We start from the raw sequence: 25,558 nt of genomic DNA on the forward strand, positions 1-25,558 counted from the left end.
TTCCAGCCAATCTGAGACATTTAGTTAGAATTAATTTTGACCCATTAATGAAAAGGTTATCATGCAATACTGATAGGTGGGCTTCACTACATTTGTCTATGGCTGGGAAGGTCAATGTTAAAAAAAAATGAATCCCCAAATTCAATTATTTACTGCAATCTCTCCCTCTAGAAGTTCCTTTTTCTTATTTTAAACAATTTGATAGAATATCTAAGTATTTTATTTGGAATGGAAAGCGGCCTCAGTTGCATTTCAATAAGTTACATAGACCAATTGACAAAGGAGGTTTAGGCCTCCCCAAAATTTTGTTTTATTGCTATGCTTTTAATCTTAGACACCTGGCCCATTGGTCTCTTCCACCAGAGAGAGCCCCTCCTTGGTACAACACTGAACAAGGGGTCCTTACCCCAATCTCACCATTGCAAAGTCTTTCTATTAAATTGCCTAGTGAAGCAAAAACGCATCCTATTATTTCACATTTACATTCAGTATGGACAAAGATTTCTCACGTTCAATTTTGATACCTATATGTTTCCTCATTTATATGGCTGAACCTCAAGTTATGTATTGATAAGTCCCCCTTTTGCTTGAGGGAGTGGATCGAGAGTGGTGTTGCAACACTTGGGTGACCCTTATGAAAAGGGAAATGAGCTTTGAGATCATTAGTAAATGTAACACAGCAATTTGGGATTTCTAGGTCTCAATTTTTCAGGTATTTACAGCTGCGCCACTTACTTTGTACTATTTTTGGTGGCAGTATGCAGCCCCCTAAGGCTGCTGACACTCTTTGTATGGTGCTCACAGCCTTTGGAAAGGGTCATGAAATGTCAAGTCTATTACTCATCGTTGATTCAGAGTCTGGGTGATGGAGCCTTAACAGCTCTTAAGAGGTTATGGGAAAGATATTTGAACTTGTTTTTGGAGGATGGGTAGTGGGAAAGAATAAAAAAAAAAAAAATGAACTATGACTAGGGATGCAAGGGTATGCCTATTTTACCTGCGAGGCTCTAGATACTCACATTTCATTCTGCCCTAGACTATGTATATTGGGTGATGGGGCGGTTCTTAAAGTAGGTGACAAATATATAAAAACTGTGTCCAAACTAGTGTAATGATTGGCAGACAGATTATTCTTAGATGATGGAGGTCAAAATGTGCTCCCTCATTTCAAAAATGGTTCATCGAATTGGGCAGGGTGGCGGCATTTGAAAATATGTCACATAAACAGCTTGGTAGACTTGACGTGTATGGGAAGAAATGGGACAAGTACTTGACCCTTCTGGAGGGCTCTTAGTGAGGACCATGTGGAGAGAAACATGTTTGTGAATGAAATTGTAAATTGTATCCATTGTGAATTTTTCTTTTCTCCTTTTCGCTCTTTATTTGTTGATTTAAATATTTTTATTTTTTCAATTCTTTTTTTATGTTGTGTGTATATTAGGGTGACCAGATTCATGCTTGTGGAAAACTGGACAGCCCTCTCCCAGAAAAAAATGTATTTGATGTATCCTTATCTAGACGCAGATCAATATGATGTAGCGGGTGCATCCGTATCTGTAACTGCTGTCACCTTCGCTGGCAGTAATTTTTCTCAGCGTGCGCTTGTCTTTCAAGAGTTTATCGTAAAATGCAGAGCAGACCAGACCAAAATTAAGATGTGCCAAAAGCACTGCCTTCATGACTGTTACACTGAGTTGAGATTTATCCGGTGTCCATGCTGCATTCATTAATGAGAACACACGCTCCACAGATGCAGATGTCCCAGGCAGGCATAAAACAAACTCCACGACCTTGGCTAAGACTCCAAAGTTATGGTCTTGCTCTCCAGCTCACAAAAAACATCTGTCCATCTCTCAGACACGGCCGTCTTGTTCATGTTCCACTCAGTAATGCTACGAGGGAAAATGTTTTTCGCGCAAGCCCACTCATCAAAGAGCATGGTTTCGTCAATCAAACTGAGAGCGGGGATTCTGAGCAGAAGTGTTCGAGGCTGCTCTGAATGTCTTTCCACTCTGGGATGTCTTTCAGAAGGGCCCACTCAAGCTTTTCTGTGTTCTCCAATGAGCGGCTCCAATTTTGGAGGTAATCTACCAATGCTGAATAAAAATTTCTCACTGCACAAAATTGCTCACATGTCACCAGCTTCAACCAGGGCATCCAACTGCTTTTTAATGTTAGAGGGTATGAATGATTCCTCCAGCCTGGCCTGCAAGACTTTTCTCAGGTCACGAATGTGCAAAGCCACTTCCATGGCTGATATGTGGTCTTGCTCTACTATCTCCATTGCATGGTTAAAAGTGGCAGTTTGCTTGAGTGTGAAGCCAATCCAAAGTTTAGTGCAAGGATCACTGACATTGTCTCTTAGAAACTTTGGACATTTTTCTTGAGAAAGAAGGTATGCATGCAGACCATTGATAATGTATAGTATTCTTTCAAGAGCTGGACCAAAAGAGAGGAAACGTGTGTTGCAATGGGATTGGGGGGATAACTGTTTGAATCTGTTCATGTATATTGTAATATATTTTATGAAATATATTAAGAATCAATAAAAACTGTTAATCACAGAAGTTTTTTTTGAAGGTTTGGACATCCTTACGGTCAAGTAGGAATGCCTAAAGCATTTTAATCACTGTCAGTGTGAACATCCCTTACTGCAGAGGCTGTAATGTCAAATCTGGTTGGACTGCTAATATTTTTTCTCCCTCAGCTGATGAATAAGTCACTTTCCATTTTTCTGAGCCCAAAAGGTGTACATGGGATAATGGGCTACTTCATAACAAACCCAGGCACAGTTCCCTCAAAGCAAAGTCCAACGTGGGAAGCCTTATAGGCTGGCTGATATCAGGAGATTAAAGGGTTTAAGATGGGATCTGGATCAATGAAAAGGGACTTAAGTCTCAAGTGACACAAAAGTGCGTGTCGAGCACTCAAATATGGTAGCTTTAGGATAATGGAGTGCCCTTTTACACAGTGTTATTCTATCACTGGTTCAACCTCAGGAGCAGGGAGGGTGTTCTTGTATATGACTAATGGCACATAAACAGGCAATGTGGTCAATGTGGATCTTTGTATAGTCTAGACTCACTATCACATGTGCATGCCATAGCTCTCTGAAGCATTTGATTGGTGGCTTTGTGAGTTAATTTACCTTTATACAACAGGATATACAGCCAGTTTAATTTGTTATTATAAAATCTGGTGGCCATATCCACTATTGCCCCACCTACAGAACACAATCCCCATTGAGACAGCGTGAAACGTGGTGCTCTGTGTAAAATAAATCTACTCCTCCTCAAAACACCAATAACATTACAGTCCGTAACCCGGTGCCCTCCCACATTCCTCGGGCATTTCTCTGGTCCCAAAACTGTAATTTGACATCTGGGCAATATTAATGTAAACTGTGGCTAAATACGCTTTTTTGTTCCACCGAGCACTGACAATAAACACAGCTAATCCAGTGTAGGCTACTTTTAACCCTCGCACTCTACTGAATCTTCACTCGTAAATGAACAGTTCAGTAGTTAGTAACCAGCTCAATACTTGCCATTGCGTGCGATATAGGGCCTCAATGTACAGGCCCAGAACTCAGTGTGTGCTCTTTGATGCGCTTCTTTAACTAGTTCATGACCAGTGCAATATGGTAATTAAAAATCTTGCAAACAACAAGCTGTTTAAATGCAGTTGAAGCCACCAAGATGTGAGCCAGTGACTAGAAGGTAACTAAGGTTGAGGTAAAACTTTAACTTAAGCAAGAAACTTTGCCCTGATGTACGTCTAAAGGGGCCAGAGAACACACGACTTGTAACTGGCCTGCAGTCAATTGCTTAACATACAAATATATTAAATGACAAACTTCTGTTTCAGCACTTCTTATCCTAAATCATTCATAAAAGGTAACATGTAAAGAGCTGATATGCATACTATTTCATAAAGTTCAGAGGTTAGGTATGTCCACACTTCTGTACAGCACCCTCCTGTATTTCAGATGTTATCATTTATCGCACTACATTTATTGTACATTTATGCATTTTGCAGAGGCTTTTATCCAAATGGACTTACAGTGCATTCAAGGAATACATTTGATCAGTTTGTGCATATGCATGAAGAATGCATAGGCATGAAGAATTATACACATGAAGAAACCTCAATTTCCAATCAATCAGAGACCAGAGGCCAAAGAAAATAACTAATCTAGTAGTCAAGCGGCTTGTGAGATTACTGATGACACAGGGTATGAGAGTAAGCAACTTAAATGTGGCTAAAACTTCACACTTTGTTTTAGAAAATGCACTATTACAGGGGTTTTCAAACTAGGGACCGCAAGGGGTCTACAAAACATTCAGGGGGAAAACAAAAAGTGTAAAAATGTTATTTTTACCGACATTATTACCGTTTCATTCTGAAATCATTAGTTAAATCAAGATAATTGTATTGTTTTAACAGCCATAAAAAGAAATATAAATTGGCATATAATTCAATAAATTGTGGAAAATAAAATGTATTTCAAAGAAATAAGTAAATAAAATAATTTTCTGTAAAGATGCTTTAAAACAATATTTATGTGTTTTGTATACTTTTACACATTTATTTATATAGTGCTTTTCACAATAAACAAATATTTAGAATAAAATATATATATATTTTTTTAATTGAATTCAGTGTTTGATATGTGGATCTGCAATTCTGCTTTTAATATTATTGTTATTCTTAATCTATTGTTGATTACGCTGATGTTACATAACAATTTCCCTCTCGGGATCAATAATGTATATCTAATCTAATCTTAAATTGAAAAAGTTTCTCTTCGGGTTATACATATAAAAAATTACTCCAGCACAAGAAAGATACAATGTCAACTAGGGCTAAACGATTAATTGAAATAAAATCGAAATCGCGATATGACCCAGTGCCATTATCAAACCGCGAGGGCGGTTTCGCGATCCTTCATTCACAAAATGCGAGTATGAGAGCGTTAAAATAGAGATGTTTAAGCAGAGTCTCTGATTTTCATTTTAATGGCAAAAATGGTTGAAATTACAGTTCCTCTACGCTAAAATTATTTAAAAATAGAGCTGTGGAATATAATCGTTTTTACGATACGTCACGATGCTGATGTGAACGATTCTGCATCGATGCATAAAAACAAAAGAATAGATTTTAAAAAAATTAATTAAATATCATGTACCGTATATGCCGTACTGTTTTTAAATAAAGTAGGTAGTCTAATTAAATAATAATAAAAAAGTTGCCTATGCCCTCCGGAAGCAAAGCACTTGCGTCTGATGTTCGTAGCTAGGAGACATGCTTAAAAATAAACCTAACTTCTTGAAAGCAGATATTTGGGCACATTTCAGTTTTTACTAAGATAAGTAGAAAAATGAGCTTGATAAAAAATATGCTGTGTGCAAGACACGTCGAACCAAGATTAAATACTTTGGCAACACAAATATGTGGAATCACATCTCCCTTTTTCACCCAGAGCTAATGTTAGCAGCAACCCCGCAAAACGCAGCTAGTCAGGCAGCAATACAACAAGCGATGGTATCAAATTTACCTCAGAACTCTGAAAGGGCAAAGAAGATCACACAGTCAATTGCAACATTTATTGCAAAGGATCTCTGCCCTTACTTGGTCGTGGAAAACACCGGCTTTCGCTTCCTACTCCATACCCTGAAGCCAAGATACAGAATCCCTTCTCTGAGCTTTTTCACAGACACCGGTATACCTGTTCTGTACAGTGACACAAAATCCAGAGTGATGGAGTCAATGCGTAATGCCAGCCGAGTGGCCATCACCTGTGTTTCCTGGACATCCATCGCCACAGATTAATATGTAACGGTAACTGCTCATTATTAATAAAAGAATTGGAGGACAAGATGCATCGTGATACATCGAGAATCATTTTATAATCGAATCATTACCCTCTGAATTGTAATCGAATCGAATCGTGAGGCAAGTGTCCAGGAAGATTCACACCTCTATTTAAAAAGGATTTTTTTATTTATTTAAATCAAACACAAATAGAGAGATATAGGTTAAATATGGTCAAAAGGCTGAAAAATATTGAGATAGCCTACCACTACTTTACAAAATATGTATTATTGGCATGCAAGCTGAAAAACTGGATGAAGGTGTGGTGTAAGGTGAAGCTTGCTTATGTTTTAAAGGAGAACATATGTATACAGTCCACCCACAGCACTGGCATACACACAACAGAGGGATTGTGAGCATGCCATGAGAGAGGCCTTGAAACAGACCACTCTACACAGACACGAGTAAATGATATTCTTTGTGTGTACGTGAGGCATAGTGTGCTTGTAACAGAAATATTCTCAGATTAGATGTGGCTAGCAACAGTCTATTTATAGAAACCACCAACCAAAATGTAAAGGTCTCACCAGGGGGGAGATTCCAGTTGTCTAAACCCTGACCCTGTGGCTTTCTTTCACAGACACAGTCAACACAGATTTACTGGTATGACTGACAAGGGATTCAGTATTGCCAAAGCATTCAAGTTTCACATAACAGAGGTGTGTGAATTAAATGAAACTGAATAAAGTTCATGGCAGGGTAAAAAGCGTTGGTGTAAAGAATATCCTTTATGTGGTCTATTCAAACAGCTACAGAGTTATTGAGTGGTCCCATTTGGGCAATGAATGGATATTTCACCCAACAATTAAAATTGAATAAAATGAATACAAATTTTTATTTACTCACCTTCATGTTGTTAACAAGCTTACATTCGCATTTAGTGTTCCACAGAAGAAATGATGATGATATTATTTTCATTATTAGGTGAACTTACCTTTTAAGCCACACTTTGAAATGTATGAATTTCACTGCATTAAATAACAAAATGTCAAAAAGTGCCAAATGATGCTAGACCTTTTAAAGTACCAAACTACCTTCACTTTGAGACACATTTTCATTTATTGATAATAACAACAACAACAACAACAACTTTCTGAATTTTATTTATATCTTTATGTTTCAACTGAATTCTATATGTAAAGATTCAGTTTCATGTTTGTCCTAATTGATGTAGCTTTAGTTGGCTGAATGGGCCCCTAATTTTACTTCCACACAAGGCTATTGGCTGCTTCTTGCTGCCTAATAATTTGCACCAGTCTGAAATTGGTATTTCACTTGGAAATTGGGCTTTCTCTCTCCCCCGCACACACTCAGCCCATCCCCCAGAGTGCCCTACCGACCTAACAGTTCACCTCAGGTCAAAATATGGCCTTTTACTTATCACATCTAAAAATAATTCTTTTTCATTCCTATCGTTCTACACTCATGATAGTACTCACATGAATTTAATTTGACAGCACCAGTCATAATCGTAAAGGCGATAGCTTTATTAGAGACCAGTAGCGATGTTCACTGCCCTCGGGTCTGGGATGAACATATGCAATGGCAAAGTGCCTGAGCTGGCTGAGGAGGAGGAGGGTTAGCTTAAACCGACACAGAGAGGCAGCTGGTCTTTCAGCTGTAGTAAATCATACAGACACAGTCCAAACCCAACCCCCAACACCTCTCCAAAGAAAAAGAAAAACAGCTCTTTCAGCCCAGTGGCCCAAAAACAAAGAAAGGGACCACTTGCAAGCAGCTGATGAGAAGAGCAATCTCAGATAGTTTCACCTGGGACCAAACCGCCACACTGAGATGTCACAAACCCTCCAACTGAAAATATAAAAGTCACAGGACAGGACATAGATTCTGTTATCAAAGATTCTGTCAGTGTTATAAAGGACTGAGCAGAGCTGTAGTCAAAACAATAAGTTTACATTTTCTACTTTTACATTTACATTGGTGCTTGTCTATGTAAAACTCACCACCAGGGTGCTAGGGTGTTTTGAGTGGTTGCCAGGGCATTGCTGAGTGGTTTTTAGCACGTTTCTATGGTGTTGTTAGAGTGTAATGGGTGGTTGCTATGTGATTGTTAGGGTGTTCTGGGTGGTAGCTAGCTGGCCCAAGTCAAAATGCCCCATAGATTGAGAACCAAGTGGGAAAACCACCTAAAATATTGTAGCCTCTAGACATGTTTAGGGTCCCTCCTTCAGGTAAGTCTATGGGATTTTTATTTTTTTTATTTTGTGTTATATGCCAGGCAAAAATAATAGCACATTGCACAATTTGAGGTACATGTCCATAGCACAAACTAGGGCTGGGTATCTAAACAGACTGCCTGATTTGTTTTGATTCCGATTCACAAGCTCTCGATTCTATTAAATTCTGATATCGATACAATTCGCTTCAATTCTGATTCAGTTGGGTAGTTATAATGTTAAACTATGCAGTTCAAATGCAATTTATTTAACTGATATAATAATCAACACAACCAAAACTGAAGTAAACTTCAAAGTAAAATTAAACAATAAATCTTGGGATTTTAAGAATGAATTACTAGATCATTCAAATGAAGATTGTGATTAATCAGAAAATCAGTATTTTTTTACCAAGCCCTAGCATAAAGGTGTGGCACAGGTTAAATATCAAAGTTTTATATTAAAGGGTTAGGGATTTTGAAAAAACCCTAATCCTAAAAATGAGCAACAGAATTAGTGATGTTTGCCTGCCTATAAAAAATATTACTATTTTTTTCATAATCTAAATAAAAACCTTCTGAATACAGCTGTGTTAAGAGAGACAGGCTATTCCAGATCAGATTAGAGTGTCCCTGAAATGAATAGCAGTAGCTACAGTAGTAAATAAAGGAAATAAAACCACATTTAGGGACTTTTTTTCCCTGCTCAGGCGATCTCCTACACACAGAGGTCACTTTTATTTGACTGCTCAACTGCCCACAATTTCCTCCCCAGTCACCACCGACACTCCTCAAATGACAAACAGCTTGTTATAAATACCTCACATCAAGAGGCTGAGGGAGTCACCTATTGACTTCAGCGCGAGATGTTGAATTAATTTTCTGATGAAAACACAGGCTCGGCTCCTAATGATTACAGCTCTGTATTAAAAGATGACTCTATGGGCGCAGGGTAATGAAGCTTTAAGAGCCAGAGGTTGTGTCAGACAGATAAGAGAGTGGCCAATGCCATTAGTACATAAAATGGCCACTCAACAGGAGGGCTGGGCTTTGGACCCACTTGAAAGGGGCTTTCTTATCATACCTCACATATCCTTAAATGGATTCAAACCCAAAATTCAGCTCCAGCTGATGGTGAGATAGATGAACATGTAACTGGGAGGAAAAATGTGATACTGGCAGTAAACCAAGATAAAAAAAATAAAAATAAAAAAAAGCTTGACAAGCCTGCTAGTCGGGTTATGCCAGGAAAGGACAGTCTATATTTCTTTTGATGTGATTACTTCTGACTCTATGGGTCTGTTCCAAAACTTAATAAGCTGCCTTGCGGTCTCCTGCCTGCATAGGCTGCTGTCTTCTATGGCAGCATCGTAAATTAAATGTAGCCTAAGAAGAGACCGATTTGGAATGCTCTACATAGGCGGCAACTCCGTGTCATTCAAATCTCTGCAGGCGCAGCACACTGGAGACTCGACTCACAACTGATTTCAATACAGGTAACGTGAAAGAAATGTCGCAATCCTCTAATAAGCAAAAATAGGCACAGAACACACATATTTTGGACAACATTTTAAAGTATCTATTGATACTTTATTATCAATTATCTAATTATTTTATAATTATATTTATAACCAAAATTTCTCACTTCGTCCACTAAAATGGATTTATTTTTCCACCGAGCTCCTCACGGTGCATTCTGGGATCGCCTACTGATGGATATGAAGGATACGTACGATGCTACCTTAAAATCTGGCCAAAACAAGATATCTTAGGAGAAAGCATAATTAAGATACCTATCTTTCGTAACAGCCTTCGCACGGGAGCGTGCCTATGATGTTTTAAAGTGCTGCCTCTGGAGGCAGCTCACTAGGTTTTGGAACATACCCAATATCACTGGCAACTATGGTTTGGACACACAGGCCAAAAGAAAATATGATACATATGTCCATGGCATATCACTTGGGTAAGCTATGCATTTGGGAATGAAGGCAAGACTTTTGGCGGGTGGACGAGCACTAGCTTGTGTACACAGAGACAGAGTTGATGGGCTGTAACCCTGAGTGATGAGCCTGTGTTGAGTGTGTGTGTGTATGTGGATGTTGAGGTGTTGAAGTGATACATACTGAACAGAGAGGGGAAGTCTCACAGGGGCTGTAACCCTGAGTTTAACATACCAAACACACACCCTTCCACCTTTTCCAGTGACTTGACACCACATTATACCATGCAAAAGACAGACAGATTAACAAATCTCTTAATATATCACAAAATGCACCATATTCAAAAAGTAGGGACTGACCGATAAAATGGACCATGCCAAAATATTGTTCAGGCAAAATATTGCAACAGGGCCCGTCCACTTTTTCAGCTGTCTTGGTTCAGAATGTACATTTTCCCATTCATTTTTACTAGAGCCCGACCGATATGGGATTTTTGAGATGATACCGATTTTAGAGAGGGAAAATTCACCAATTACCGATATGGTGGCCGATATAGTTAAGACAGACCTTTTCCATGTGGATTGTTCACTGATTTTGCACCGATATGACTATGCAAAAGTACTCAGAAGGCTGCTTTCTTAAACAAATATTTTTATCAAAGAATATTTGACATTATTATTATACATTGTCAACAAATTCTAGAATTGAACACTGAGAAAATAAAGAATAAATAAAAATAAAACAAATAGTTAAATAAACATCAGCACTGTATGTTCAGTATCAGTCAATAGCTGACCATTAAAATAAAGAATAAATAAAAATAGAATAAATAGCTAAATACACATCAGTACGGTTTAATATCAGTCAAATGCTGACTATATTAATACTGCCAGTCAATTAGTGTCAGGTTGTAAAACAAGAAGCATTTACACCTGCCGAGTCAAGAGATAAACAGCAGCAGCGGTGTTACACCGTATTCTGCTATACAGGTTCAGGGGAAACTTTCAACGGTGGAAAACCAGACTTTTAGATATTACATTTTATAAATGCAATGACTGGAATTGTTCGGTTGAAGGGGGTACCAAACTGCGAATCCTTAACAAAACAGTTTGGTGAATACATGTTTACACATTAGCTTCCACTCAGCTGACAAGCAATGAAAATAGCAACGTGATTAGCTAGTTAGATATAAGCTCGTTGTCACGGAGAGTAAAAGATGGACTTTATTTACTTTCCAGTATTGCGTCTCACCAACTAAGTAATAACATAGCGTGAAATCAACACACAACAGACACAATCCACCACCGCTGGATTGTCTGCTGAGCTGCAAAAAGCTGCAAAAAGATGCTCTGATTGAATCTGCTATATTACTGACTGCACTGACAAACTATAGTTGGCTAACAGCAAACAGATGTGATAAACATGAGTGACATGGTTGTCAGGGACAGGGTTAACGTTATATTAGTTATATTGAAAAGGGAAAATGATGGGGTCATTGTTTATTAACATTCCGGTATGTATTTCACAAACTAGTTAGCAACTTACCGAGAAGACACCGCTTAACACCGCACAACTTAACTCCACCCTGTCAGTAGAGCCACCGTCGGCTCAGCTCTGTAAACAATGGAGTCAGCGCGTGCTCTGCTGGACAAACTACGCTATGACACCAATTCTAAAGCATTGTTTTCTGCATTATATGTTCTGAAAAAAAGTTTTCATAACTGCGCATATCGGTAAACATATACGCCGATACCGATATATTGGTGAAAGGCTAATATCGGCCGACCGATATATTGGTCGGGCACTAATTTTTACTAAAGGGATTTCATAAAATTCTTCATAAAAGAGTTCTTAGCCATGAACCACTGTTTACAGAAATACCTTTTTTTGTTAAAGAGAGAGTGGTTTAGCACGTGTTCAACAAATCAATGTAAATACTTGTAAACAGTACAAATTAACAAAATGTAACAAAAATAATATATGAAATATATCTTATTTACTGATTGAATACATTTATTTGTTAATTTTTAAAAGCCAAACTGATGAAAAGGTAATAAAATATAATTAGTCAATGTAATGTTTTCCTAATTAACCTAGTTCTGTATAATTAACAGCATTAGCTGGGAGATAATTTATTTTATATGTAAGGAAAAGGGACATTATAACTTAAACCCATATGAATCGATATTGAATCAAATCAAAATCGGAATCGAATCAAGAGCTTGTGAATCTGACTCGAATTGAATCTGGAAATCTGTACCAATAGCAATGGCCTGTTCTAAACAGAAATCACCAAGTAAAAGTTACTTAACATATTAAAACAGTCAGGACATTATTGAAAATAATTAACAGGTAAGCTAAATCTACAAGAGAGATAAAATGCGCTGCAAAGTTGGGCGTGTAAAACACGACGTGCATATGATCTACTGTAATCTGACAACTGTTCAGTTAAAATGTTAACCAATAAACCTACTATGTTGTCTTAAACATGACGTGCACACAGAATAAAAGACTGTTTAATCCGTTAAGCAGTCGGCAGTCTTGGCACATCGTTGAAAATAGCCTTTTTGATCAGCAGGTAAAAAACAAATGGCATACCTAGCCTAAAACAGTCATTTTCTAGGCTACTTACTCAAAAGCATAAATTTTTGATGAGGAAAATTAACTTCAACATGGTCCGCTGAAAGACGGGAGACCTGAGGCAATTATCCAGCACTTGAAAAAGCACGCTCAGCGGGAAAATAACTCGCAAGAACGCATAGATTTAAAGAAGACTAAAAAGTGAAAACATCTGTAGTGAATTGCAAACCAATGTTTAAAAAATCTGCTTCCCGCACCATGACCAAAGTGATTCCCATAGCTACTTTGCTCATCTTACGAGAGGATATTTTCTTGCACACGCCGCGTTTAAAGTGGGAAGAAGCTTGCATGGCCTGAGGTGAAATGAAACTCTGTATACATCTGCTCCAGATATCCTCTTTTAAAATATGTTTTTTATCAATTACATTTAATATAATTAATAAATATTTTTTATATTTAATATATTTAAAGCAGCCTTTTTAAAAATATTAAGCCTAATGTAAATTTGTAAAAATGCTGAACAGTTTAATGGGGAAACATTTTGACCAACTAGTAATTCCAGTGTCGACTTGGCAGCATCAGAACTGTTTTTTCGACTAGTCTCGCACATCCCTACTCTATGCCCTATTCCCCTCATAGACTTTTCCTTTTACTGTTGGAGAGCTGAAAGGTGTAATAAAACGTCATTGTGAACTTTGAAAATTTTGTATCGCAAAATACACTTGTAACGATCCTACAGAGTGGCCATCATTATTGGAACTCAGTATGTCTTCTCATCACAACACCTGATGAAACAACCCGTCACGTACAATGACTGACAAAAAAACAAACAAACACATGATCAGATTCCAAACCACCTATGAATGGATTTTGGATCAGGCTTGTAAAAATTTGATTTTATGTTTTTGTTCTGTTCAGGCTACAAAAACCTAAACGGATTTGAGTCAGATAGGCCAAAAAAAAAAAAAAGAAATCTGATTTTTGTCTGCCTGTGTGAACATAGCATAAATGTTTATGTTATCATTAAAAATCTATTTGCATATGGAGAAAATAACCACACTGTTGCTCTCTATAAACTGACAATTTTGAAATTATCAGCTTCGGCTGATAACCATCTTCACTTAATTTCAGGATTTTTTGTGCAACTCATGTGCCATCATCAAATGGAATTGTTTATATACTGACATATTACATTTGTCACCATGCTCTCTAAATATCAGTATCAGCCACTAAACGTTTCCCATCAGTGTGCTGCCACAAACCCTGAACCAGCTTACTCAAAAAAAACTGTCCCACCTAATGAAGGACCAAACACAGATGTGGACGTTGAAAAAAGAATCACGGCTGATTGGGCAAAATCACTGGAATAATTTGACATACAGCAGTGTTGTCTGATGCTGACAGCAGGTCCTCTGAAAAATATTTTGCCATGCACAAAGGCTCAGCGGCAGAGTCAAGTCCTTCCCTTAATTACCTGCTATTGTATCACACATCTTCCGCCCATCCCCTGCCACAGTAGGGTCCCATTTTAACCAGGCTCCCCATATGCCCCGGCTCACTCGTTGGCCTTTCCTCTTTGCCACCATCTGGCATTTTAGTTCAGCCAAAATGAAAAAAAGAAAGAGCCAGACACAATGAGACAGTGAGATAGCCCATCTGCTCCCTGCCAGACTCCCCAATCATTATGACACAAAAGCTGCATTTACCCTGCTACACAATCCGCCGTTTTTAAACCTCTTATCCTCACTGTTTTCCTCGGAGAAAAAGCCATCCTTATATCCGATTATGAACCAGTTTTCTTCAACTAAACTACTACATATCAAGCATTAGGAGAAAATGACAGTCTGTCATTAACATGGCTGGATTCTGCCCTACAAGCTCATCTTGACAGGTCTGGTTGGGTGGTGGGTGAGACTGGGAAAATGATCCACTCAGCCCCCTCGTCAAGTCGAAGCTCAAGTCATCGAAGCCTCGCTCATGCTCCCCTGACGAACGCGCACCAATGAGCATGCCCACTCCGGCGGAAATGGCTGACAATCAAAGTGTTGTCGTCAAACAAGTAGCAGTGACGGGGCAAAGATCGCTGCTGTCTGGCCCACAGAAAGCACACGCTCGCACATTGATCTGGCTTCTATCTGGCTTGTCATCACAATGAACTCACGACTGTCTTATACCAAAGGGGTGATACTGGATACAAATACATTATAAACTTAAAGTCAACTGGGCTGCAGTGGACAAGTCCTACATCTAAAACACAACACAGCAATCTGGCCAATATATAATAATTTTTTTTAAGCAAGTGTAAACAATTGTCATGTTTTTTGTTCAGTGTGTCTCGTAAGAAAATTATAAGTTAGCAATCTGCTGGTTGATTTCCCAGAAAGTGTAAACACTGTGGTTCTGTGGCGCTATCAAAAATGTTTTCTTTTTGTTTAAGCATTTGATTCGTTAATCGTTTATTAACATTGCCTCAATCAATGACGTGAGTTTGGGGTGGGACTATCTGTTTCGAACCAATGGTAGATGGATCAGCATATGGTAAACCTGTTTGAAAATATTCATTATTTTTGGCCATTCCAGTTGGTGACACTGTTAGCGCAGCCAGTAGAGTAGTTCAGGTTATAGTCCAAAAACCCGAAAAAGAATGACCATTTTCGAGCCATGATTTCTCTCTGGATTTTCTTGGGTTTTTAGAATGGCAGTTATGGATTTATGAGTAAAATAAGGTCTGGGGTAAACATTACTTTAAGATACAGTACTTGGAGTTTTTGCTCTACAAAATAAATTACACATTGTCATACCCCAAATGTGATTTTTGAATCCGTCGGGTTTTTAAAAAAAAATATGTTGCTGACAAGTTGGTAGATAAGTCCTACGGTTATGCATTTCATCAGGCACGTTCATTCACATGCTTGTGGTATTTGTAGTTCTTATCTAGCAACTTGTTAGCACCATAATTTTTTTTTTTAAAACACAGCGGTTTCAAAATTCACATTCGTGATTGTGTGAAATTTATGTTGTAGAACAAATCGTCCAAGCATCATCAAGTAATGTTTACCACAGACCTTATTTTACTCATTAATTGAAAAACCCCATTAGCTATAAAAAATAAAAATCCAAAGGAAATTCCTGAGTGAACCCATGGTGAATTAGCCTTCCAGGTTTGCCTACAAATTGATGTCAAGGCTGAACAGCTCTATTGGTCAGTCAAACAGATAATTCCGCCTCAAACTACTGCAACTGCTTGAGCCAATTAAGCCATTTTGGGAATCCTGAAACAGCACCAGATTTAATAGCACCACAGAGCCCCATTGTTTACACTTTTCAGGGAAAATCAACCTACAACTGGCTTACTAATAGTTGTCCCTACATTCTGAGCTAGCAACGGAGAAAGTATTTTAACATCGAAAAAATGACATCACCTTCAAGTTTGTAGTTGAGTAATTTTGTGACTCATACTGAAATAAAACTCATACTTAATGCTTTTCCTAAGTGCCTGGTAAAAAAGGAAAAATAATAGATGTAATTTGCAAAACATCTTGGTTAAGTCCTAATGGAAATGCCAAACACAATGTGTCCTGACCTCTACATATTCAGACCGCCTTATTGCACATCCAGACTGTGTGCTTTTACAATGCCAGAGAGAAGGCTGCTATCTATTCCTGGCTGTGTTGTCACACTATTGTGTGGGTGCAGCAAACTTCTGCTGCTTTACACTAATTTTCCAGCACCGCAGCCCACGACAACACTTATGCTGACTCAAAGTGCAAAACTGGTCATCAACTGGAGTTTGTGGAAGAGTGCTTCTAATCCACAGTAGCCGATCAGTTTAATTCATCAGAGTGACTAGTTTGTCTAAACTGCGATGGCCCCAGTATTCTGATTACATTAGCAGGGGGCAAAAGGTTGTTGCCACGAATTGAAGACACAGCGAGCAGCTGTCGCAGTCCGAGAGGGTTGATGTAAGCCCCTATTCTCAGCGAGTCCTGGCCGGTTTCAATTACGCACTAACCCCTGACCCCACGCTGCTTGTAACTGAGAGATGTGAAAAGGTGCTGGGCTTGAGCCTAAGCTCCAAACAGAGAGGACAGAATGGGATTTGATGGCTTTAAATGAGGAGTTTGTGGCACTGTCCCTTCTCAAAGTAAATGGGATTCCATCTGTAGTGTGTGTGTGTGTGTGTGTGTGTGTGTGTGTGTGTGTGTGTGTGTGTGTGTGTATGTGTTGGGGGGATGGGGCAAAGCTTTTCAGAGCTGTTTTCAATAGACATGGCTACAATTTAGACATTGGCATGAAGCCACCTCTTCTGTTCTTCCTTCTGCCCCTTTTGACTCTCTGTCTGTGGTCAATGTGGAGACTGCCAGAAAGAGACAGCTGCACTTCAGGCTTCCCACCTCACTCCCTGTCGCTCTTAAAGGGATAGTTAACCCCAAAAGTTTGTCATTATTTACTTGCCCTCATGTTGTTCAAAACCTGTGTGGTCTTAGGCCGCATATACACTAATATGGTTGAAAACTCTGTTTTCCATTTCCTAATGTCATTGTTTTCCAAAGTACAGTACACAGTACAAGAAAGCATTTTTTTTTTTTTTTTTTCAAAAAAGCCATTCAAGTGTGGATGAGAGCATTGTAAAACGTTTTCAACTGAAGACATATTAGTGTGGAGTGGCCTTTTGTCATGGAACACAACAGTAGATTTTCTTTTAAGAACTGTTAAGCAAGAGAGTCACGTGACGCCATGCGAGGTTCGTACGCGTGAACAGCAAGCTCTGCACACTCTGCTAGTTTTAATACTTTGTGTCAAAAACCAGTGAGACTCAATACACCCGGATTCTTAACTGTTCTAGGAAGACAATATGTCAAAGAATTCAAAATCCTCGGGCTCTGGAGACATTAATAGACACTTACGTGCTCAAGCTGAAGCCACCAAACAGTAGGCTGCAAGCCCGGGAGTCGATTTGGCCGGTGAGGTGAAGGAAAATTGGTGACAATTGATGAATGTATGCTGACTTGGAGGAGATTGCTGTAATGCATCTATCGATCGCTGCCATGGAGATGAAATTCACTAAGATGGTTACAAGAGTGACAGATGTTGAGAAACGGATTTATTATCTGGAGTCATCGGAGAGGGAATTAGCTGCTAATCCGCTAGTGACCAAGACGGACATGGAGCATGTTTGGGAAAAATTGGAAGATATGGAGAATCGTAACCAGAGGAATAATGGCCGAATTGTTGGAATTCCTGAGTGAGCAGAGGATCAGAATATGGTGGAATTTCTGGATGGGCTCTTTCAGAGTCTGCTCGACATAAGCCATAAGCTGGAAATCGAGCAAGCTCATAGAGTTCCAGCTCAGCAATCTGCTGAGGGAGACAGGCCCTGATCAATTCTGGCCAAATTTCTGAGATCATCCGATAAAGATCTTGTGTTACGTGAGGCGAGGATTAAAGGAAGGCTTTCTTGGAAGAACCACAACATTTTCTTGTTCCCAGACTTTGCGAATTCGACAAGAGAGAAATGTGATTGATTCATGGTATGCAAGAAACTCTTACATCAATGGAAGGTCGCTTTTGCACTGATGTTCCAGGCAAAATTGAGAATAGATGCTAAGGATGGCCGCAAAGTATTTACATGTCCCCAACAAGCATTGTCCTTCATAAAGTCAATGGTGTAAGTCATTGCGTGATACTCACGTTGCAGCCGAGTCGGATTGACTCACTGAACATTCACTTGACCGTCTGAGGAAACTGAGTGCCTTTTTTAATTTTTTGTGCTGGTTCTGCCTAGCGGCTGGAGTTTGTTTTGTGTAGTAACACTCCTTCAGGACAGTGTTGTGGATAAATCTGCATGTTCTTTGTGCTTATGCATCCTATCGGTTGGAGTTTGTTTTGTGGAGTATTTCTTGCAGGAAACTGGAGTGATTTGGTCATTTGTTGCACTAATGTAACAGTCGAATGGGCCACCTCACTGAACATTCGTTTGACTGCCTGAGGAAACTGAAAGGCTTTTTTTTTTTTTTTTTTAATGTGCTGGTTCCGCTAGCAGCTGAAGCTTGTTTTGTGGAGGAACACACCTTCGGGACAGTTATGTGGATGAATCTACAAGTTTTTTGTGTTTATCCCGCCTATTGGCTGGAGTTTGTTTTATAGATTTTCTTCTGTTATGTAATTCTGTCTCCCAAAGTTTGCATAGAAACACTGGACTTGAGCAATCCGACAGCAAATTTGTCGCGGGGGCTCTCATAGGCATACATGGACTGGTGCTGTCATGCGCAGGGTTAAGGTGCGCATTTTTCTTTTTTCTGTTTGTTTGGTTCTGGGGGAAGTTCGGGGTTTGATTGTTGCACTAATGTTGGAATGTGGTCTTTATAATTTTGTTTTAGACACAATCTATTTTTTCTAATGTCAAAATGTCAGTATGAGTGGGGTTGGGGCACCCCATAAAAAGATGGAAGGTTATTTCTTTTTTTAAACGTAAGAACTACGATATAGTGTTTCTTCAAGAAATGCATCTTTCCCCGTAGGAAGCTGAAAAATTTTGGGAAGATATGGGGTGGGCATGTTGGATCATACAGTATGCCTCATTCATCAAAAAATCCAAGGCACGAGAACTCGTGGAGTTGGAAGGGAATATTAAAAGTGCCAAGGCAGAGCTGAAGCGCCGAATGTTGTCTGATGGCCTCAGAGAATTGACCCAATTGAAATACAGATATAAAAATTTTGTCCCGGAAGGTGGAGTTTTGGCTATTCAGGGCAAGACAGTCATACTTTGGGGGACAAAGCAGGGAAGCTTTTGGCTAGACATATATAGTAGATAGAGTCTTTTTCTACCATTCCCTCAGTGAAATCTGCTGCTGGTGAAATTTTTACCTCGACCATTGATATTAATAATGCCTTTAAAGAATTCTATCTTGATCTTTATAGTTCCACGTCTTCGTCTACTGATGAAGATATCAGAAACTTTGCGGAACCATTAGAACTCCCTAAACTGACGACTGAGCACAAAAATTCTCTCGATTCTGAGATAACCATGGAGGAGCTTGGCGAGGTAATTAAGGCCTTGCCTACAGGCAAGTCTCCGGGGCCAGATGGCTTTGCCGCTGAATCTTTTTAGATCTTATGCTACGGAATGGTTCCACTTTTGTTAGAAGTTTATACGGAATCATTAAATAGAAAGCTTCCACAAACCATGACACAAGCCTGGATCAGTCTGATTCTTAAAAAGGACAAAGATCCAAGTGAGTGTAAGAGTTACCATCCAATTTCCCTGATCCAGCTAGAGGTAAAAATATTGTCAAAAATTCTGGCTAACCAATTAAGTAAAGTTATGATATCTCTTATACATATAGATCAGGTGGGGATAATTCGGGGCCACAACTCTTCTGTTAACATTAGGCATATCATCAATATCATGTAGTCAGTGGCGAATGATCAGACTCCGGTCGCTGCCATCTCACTTGACGCCAAAAAGGCATTTGATATGGTAGAATGGGATTATCTTTTTAAGATTTTGGAAATATACGGGTTCGGGAATACTTTTATTGGATGGATTAAGTTACTTTATAGACACCCAGTAGCGGCGGTACAAACAAATGGATTAATTTCAGATTATTTTACTCTGGACAGGGGCACCCGGCAGGGTTGCCCACTTTCCCCATTATTGTTCTGTCTTGCCCTGGAACCATTAGCAGCCGCGATAAGAAGGGAAGATGATTTTCCAGGGGTGGTGGCGGGAGGTATGGCGCAAAAGCTTTTGCTTTACGCAGATGATATTTTATTCTTTGTCTCCGACCCCATTAGATCTATGCCTTGCCTCCACAGATTTAGTAATTCCTTTTCTAAATTCTCAGGATACAGAGTCAATTGGTCTAAATCCAAAGCTTTGGCTCTGGCAGCATACTGCCCAGTAATGGCTTTCCAGCCGGGCGCCTTCCAGTGGCCCAAACAGGGCATTAAGTATTTGGGCATTTTATTCCCAGCAAATTTGTCTGATATAGTTAAGAGTTAATTTTGATCCCTTAATAAAAGGTTTTCGAGCGATGTGGGCAGGTGGGCTTCATTACATTTATCTATGATTGGGAAGGTTAATGTTATTAAAATGAATTGTATTCCAAAATTCAATTACTTACTGCAGTCTCTCCTTGTAGATGTCCCCTTCTCTTATTTCAAGCAATTTGACAGCATAGTGAAGTCTTTCATTTGGAATGGTAAGCATCCTAGTTTACATTTTAATAAGTTACATAGGGCGATTGACAAAGGTGGGCTAGGCCTACCCAAGATTTTGTTTTATATTATGCATTCGGTCTCAGACGTTTGGCTCATTGGTCGCTTCCACCTGAGAGAGCCCCTCCCTGGTTTTAATATTGAACAGGAAGTTCTTGCCATTTCGCCATTGCAAAGCCTTTCTATCAAACTAATCAGAGAAGTTAAGTTACACCCCGTTAACTCGCATTTGCACTTGGTATGGACAAAAGTGTCCAGATTGTTTAATTCGGACATTTATTTAAATATTGCCTCAAGCATATGGCTGAACCCTTAATTATGTATTAATAAGTCCCCTTTCTGCTGGTCAGAGTGGATTGTGAGGGGGGGTCACTACACTCGGTGACCTATATGAGAGTGGAGTGTTAAGATCTTTTGAAAATTTGGTTCAACATTTTGGGATTCCAAGATCTCAGTTCTATAGGTTTTTACAGTTGTGCCACCTGCTCTGTACTATTTTTGGGAGTAGCATACACCCCCCTAAAGCGGCAGATACTCTGGGAGCGGTGATTACTGCTTTTGGAAAAGGTCATGAGGCATCAGTGTATTACTCCCTGCTAATTCAGAGTCTGGGGGTCAGAGCTTTAACTTCTATCAAGAGATTATGGGAGAAAGATTTAAACTTGGGATTGGAGGAGGGAGTGTGGGCTAGGATTCTAAAAAAAGTCAAGTCTGCATCTAGAGATGCAAGGGTGCGCCTTATGCAATTCAAGATTTTACATAGATTCTATTGGACCCTCTCTAGATTGTATAGGCTTGGTCTTAAAGACACACCCACCTGCTGGCAATGCCAATCAGAAGGAGACACAATCCATGTTTTTTGGGGGTGTGTTAAAATCCAAGAATTTTGGTTGAAGGTTCAGAGTTTTATATGTGACGTTTCGAGCACTCAAATTTCATTTTGCCCCAGACTCTGTATTTTGGGCGATGGGGCGGTCATAAATTTGGGAGATAAACACATAAAAAATTGGGTTCTGACCAGTATTATGATTGGCAGGCAGATTATTTTAAGGGGATGGAAGTCGGATGGAGTGCCCTCATTTCCGGAGTGGTGTGCAGAGATGGGGAGGGTGGCAGCTTTCGAGGAGGTGTCAAGCAGAAGGCTTGGGGTTTGGGATTTTTTTTATAGGAAATGGGGAAATTATAAAATGACAAAGAGCACCATAAAAATATCAAAAGTAAAAAGTAGTCCTGCTGACACTAAATGTATGCAGCCATATGACAATGAGCCATCACTGAATGGCAAGAGCTGTCAAATGATTCTTCCAAAAATTCTGGAAAAAAATAAAATAAAAGCACTTTGGAACAATAAGTTCCAGATGAAATTTTCATTATGTTATTGAAGGCAAAATTTCACAGTTTAAAAATAAAAAAATAATCATTTCAAGACTCTTTGGCTACATGGCAACAATCTCATTTCACTCCAAGCTAAGAGAAATCCATGGGGAAATCAGATAACATGCACCCACATACAATATTTAAGGCTGATAATCAAACCATCAATTGTTGGGATGAAGTAAAATGCAGCTGGCAGTAGTGGACAAGATTTTAAATGTACATCACACGAAACAGCAGGAGTCAGTTCTCCATTACAAATAATTCATACCCTAAGAGATTACTGTAAAAATGTAAATATAGGAGAACATTTCAATGCCAGAGATTCCTCAAAAACATGATTAATTTTGAGTCTGTGGTGCGTTTACTGAAAGATGCTGATGCTGGCAGTTCCTCTTAGATTCAGTAAGCACAGATTTTCACCCATAATTATGGCCAAATTACAGACTCTGACTGTGGTATCACCAGCTTCTCCCATTCTCTCCCACAATCCTTCATTCTTTCAAGCAAGAAAATGCAACATATCTTCATTCACTGCAGACTGTGGTGTGCAGAAAGTGTTTACCAAATGTCATTCTAATGTCTCATATGATCACACACTGACTAATATCAGCAGAAACATCTATAGCCCCCCTTACAAGAAAAGTACTGCAGCAGTTCCATGGTACAGTTATGGTATCAGATGGTAATACCATGGTACTTTAATAAATACCATGGTACTACTTACTAAAAATTACCATATTTATGTACAATGGTTGGTATTTACAAGGTATTCCATGGTAGTTCAAAGAATACTATGGTACTACCACAGTACATGTGAAAAAACGAGGAATGCCTTCATTACACCTGGCCATGGTGGAAAGACATATTCTCAATATTTCGTCAGCTGAACAATCAACACTCTGGTACATAACAGTACAGCATATTAAATGGATTATACATTAATACAGTGTTTCTCAACTGGTGGGTCACGGCAAAAGTGAGTCGCAGGTCTATTCGGGGTGTGTCGCGGACAGCAGGGAAAGAACAATGCCATGGTTCTCCCACTGAAAAATTTTCAGTGGTGCCCAAGTAAAATTTAGGACTGCCAAGGCTAATTTAATGATAATCTCGAGTTCAGTGCTTTATACACGCTAAAGTCTTCTCATCTGCAACGTGGTATTTTCGTGGTGCGATTAAAGCTTGTTTTTCCCGCGAGTGTAATGGAGCAACTCACGTCAATGATCTGCACTGCTCTACTGTATCTCTGGCGCTCACGTGCACATCAACGCCCATTTCAATTCTAGCAAGAATTTTCTAGTTTTAATCGTTATGGAGGAAATCAAACCTCTCAAACAAACAGCCCCGACATTACAAACAGCAGTGAAGCGGAACAGAGCAACACTGTGCTATGCACCAAATTAAAGTTTATTATAATTATTATTACACATCATCACCCTTACTAAACTGTTTCATGATTTTACAGCAGTAACTGTGATATTTTGACCAAATTTTTTCCGTTTTATATTAAATAATCTATTATTAGGTAGAATCTATACTATTTTTCATAAACACTATGTTATTTTTGTTGTTATTATTATTACTATTAGTAGTAGTAGTATTCAAAAGACTAGCTACCTTTCCTGACTTACCTGTGCTTATATGTCATTGCAAAATAAATATAAGGGCAAGTAGGCCTACATAAAGGGCTTTAAGTCTGGACCTCTAAGACTTGTGGACAAATTATGAGCAAAGTTTTACTCCTGTGTAATAAATGTTTTGTTTGAACGATGTTTGAAATTTGGAAATAAACTGGATAATAAATATAATTGGCTCATATAAATAAATATGCTCATCAACTTATAAATGGGGGGAGAGAAAGCTTCCTGTATCTTTTGTTGTTGACATTAAAAACAAAAACAAAAAAATACACTTCATACATGCATTTATACCCAAGACAGATTAAATACAGGTTATGTTTTTTACTATAGTGGGTCGCCACTTGATATCCAATGTAAAATCTGGGTCCCAAAGCAAAACCAGTTGAGAACCACTGCTTTAACAAACTATCCTTCACAACCTCATTTTTGTTCACATCAGATTTAATAAACCTTCAACTCTTACTAAGGTCTACACTTGTGACTAAAGCAGCCATACCACGTGACTGACATGACATCAACGCAACAAAATTACCACATTTCTCAACATCATGAGAGTGACACTAACCCTCTTTCTGGGGGGTCCTAAGTTCTCCTCTTTTGCTCCCTTGCTGTTCTTGCCATGTTTGGTAGTCTTCTGCTCCCCAGGCTGCTTGATGGTGATACGGATCTCAGGAGGACAGATGTAGTTCTCCAGGTTTTTGGGAGGCTTCTTGGCCCGCTTGGTCGTTTGAATCTTCAGCTTCAGGCTGCCTCCTGAGAAATTGGCCTCCTTAATGGAGAACTCCTGCTCTTCCAGCCCATCTCCCTGACCCCATCTCTCACTGTCTGCATTGGAAATGGCATCCACGTCCTTCCCCAGACCGAGATCTTCATCTTCTTCATGGTCCTGCTGCTCCCCAGGCAGAGGGAGGCTCTTCATCGGGCTGGCCAGAAGACCCACCTCACTAAGGTCTGCTCTGTTGATGGTGGTAACAGTGGAGAAGAACTCCTCATTCCCTTTGGGCCGGGCTGTCCGAGTAAGGTCTCTTTGCTCCATTGCCAATCTTGAAGCTTGGCTCAAGAATAAGGCAGCAAAGGGACCCAAAAGGACAGTTGGACACCAGACTTGGTGATCGAGTTTAATCAGAGAGGGATGTGATGGCTTATGAATCCTTACTGCTCCCGGAATCTTACAAATCTTGCTAAGGTGGAATTTTTCCCAGGTGAAACTGAAAATAGAGTTTAAAGAAAAAAATTATTAGTTTTGTAAAACCACAACACATGCCATCATGATAAGACATACTCTGGGCAAACTGTATCCCATAGAACAAGTTAAGAAAAGTCTGTATTAAAATCCCAAACCACCCTCATCACACTCACTACCTCTTGCATGTGTTAAATAGTCACAACAAGCAACAAGACATTTTGTTGGTCACTTGGTCAAGTGTAAAGTCAGAAATGTACTTTTCTATAAAAGGCAATGTTTGGCTCGTGGATTTCATTATCTGGGGCATTTTGTTCCTTTATAAAGGCATTTGTTTTGTAACCATATAAAATTGTGTCTTTCTTTCATGTGAAATACTTGACATACTTGACTTAACATGCATTCATAATATATGTATAAGCAGATTTTGTATTTTTTGTGATAATATGCACAACTATGTCTCAAAATATCAGATGTTACAATAAAAAAAAAAAGTGTATTTTTTTGCACCCAAATTTAGAATTTCAGTGGCATTTTTGAAACTTTTTTGCACCCCCCTTTACTTTCTGAC

At 39.1% G+C, this 25,558-nt stretch overlaps 1 protein-coding gene across 1 annotated transcript in view; it reads right to left on the reverse strand.

The window, feature by feature from the left end:
• Positions 1 to 25,558, reverse strand: part of LOC127439797 (SET-binding protein-like) — a 140,426-nt gene that overhangs the window by 72,963 nt on the left and 41,905 nt on the right. The window contains exon 2 of the mRNA XM_051696008.1: positions 24,370 to 25,012. Coding sequence (XP_051551968.1) covers positions 24,370 to 24,840 — 471 coding nt within the window. The 5' untranslated portion in view covers positions 24,841 to 25,012. The remainder of the gene's footprint in view (positions 1 to 24,369; positions 25,013 to 25,558) is intronic.

Source organism: Myxocyprinus asiaticus, chromosome 4, assembly GCF_019703515.2.
Source record: "Myxocyprinus asiaticus isolate MX2 ecotype Aquarium Trade chromosome 4, UBuf_Myxa_2, whole genome shotgun sequence".
Taxonomy (NCBI): Eukaryota; Metazoa; Chordata; class Actinopteri; order Cypriniformes; family Catostomidae; genus Myxocyprinus; species Myxocyprinus asiaticus.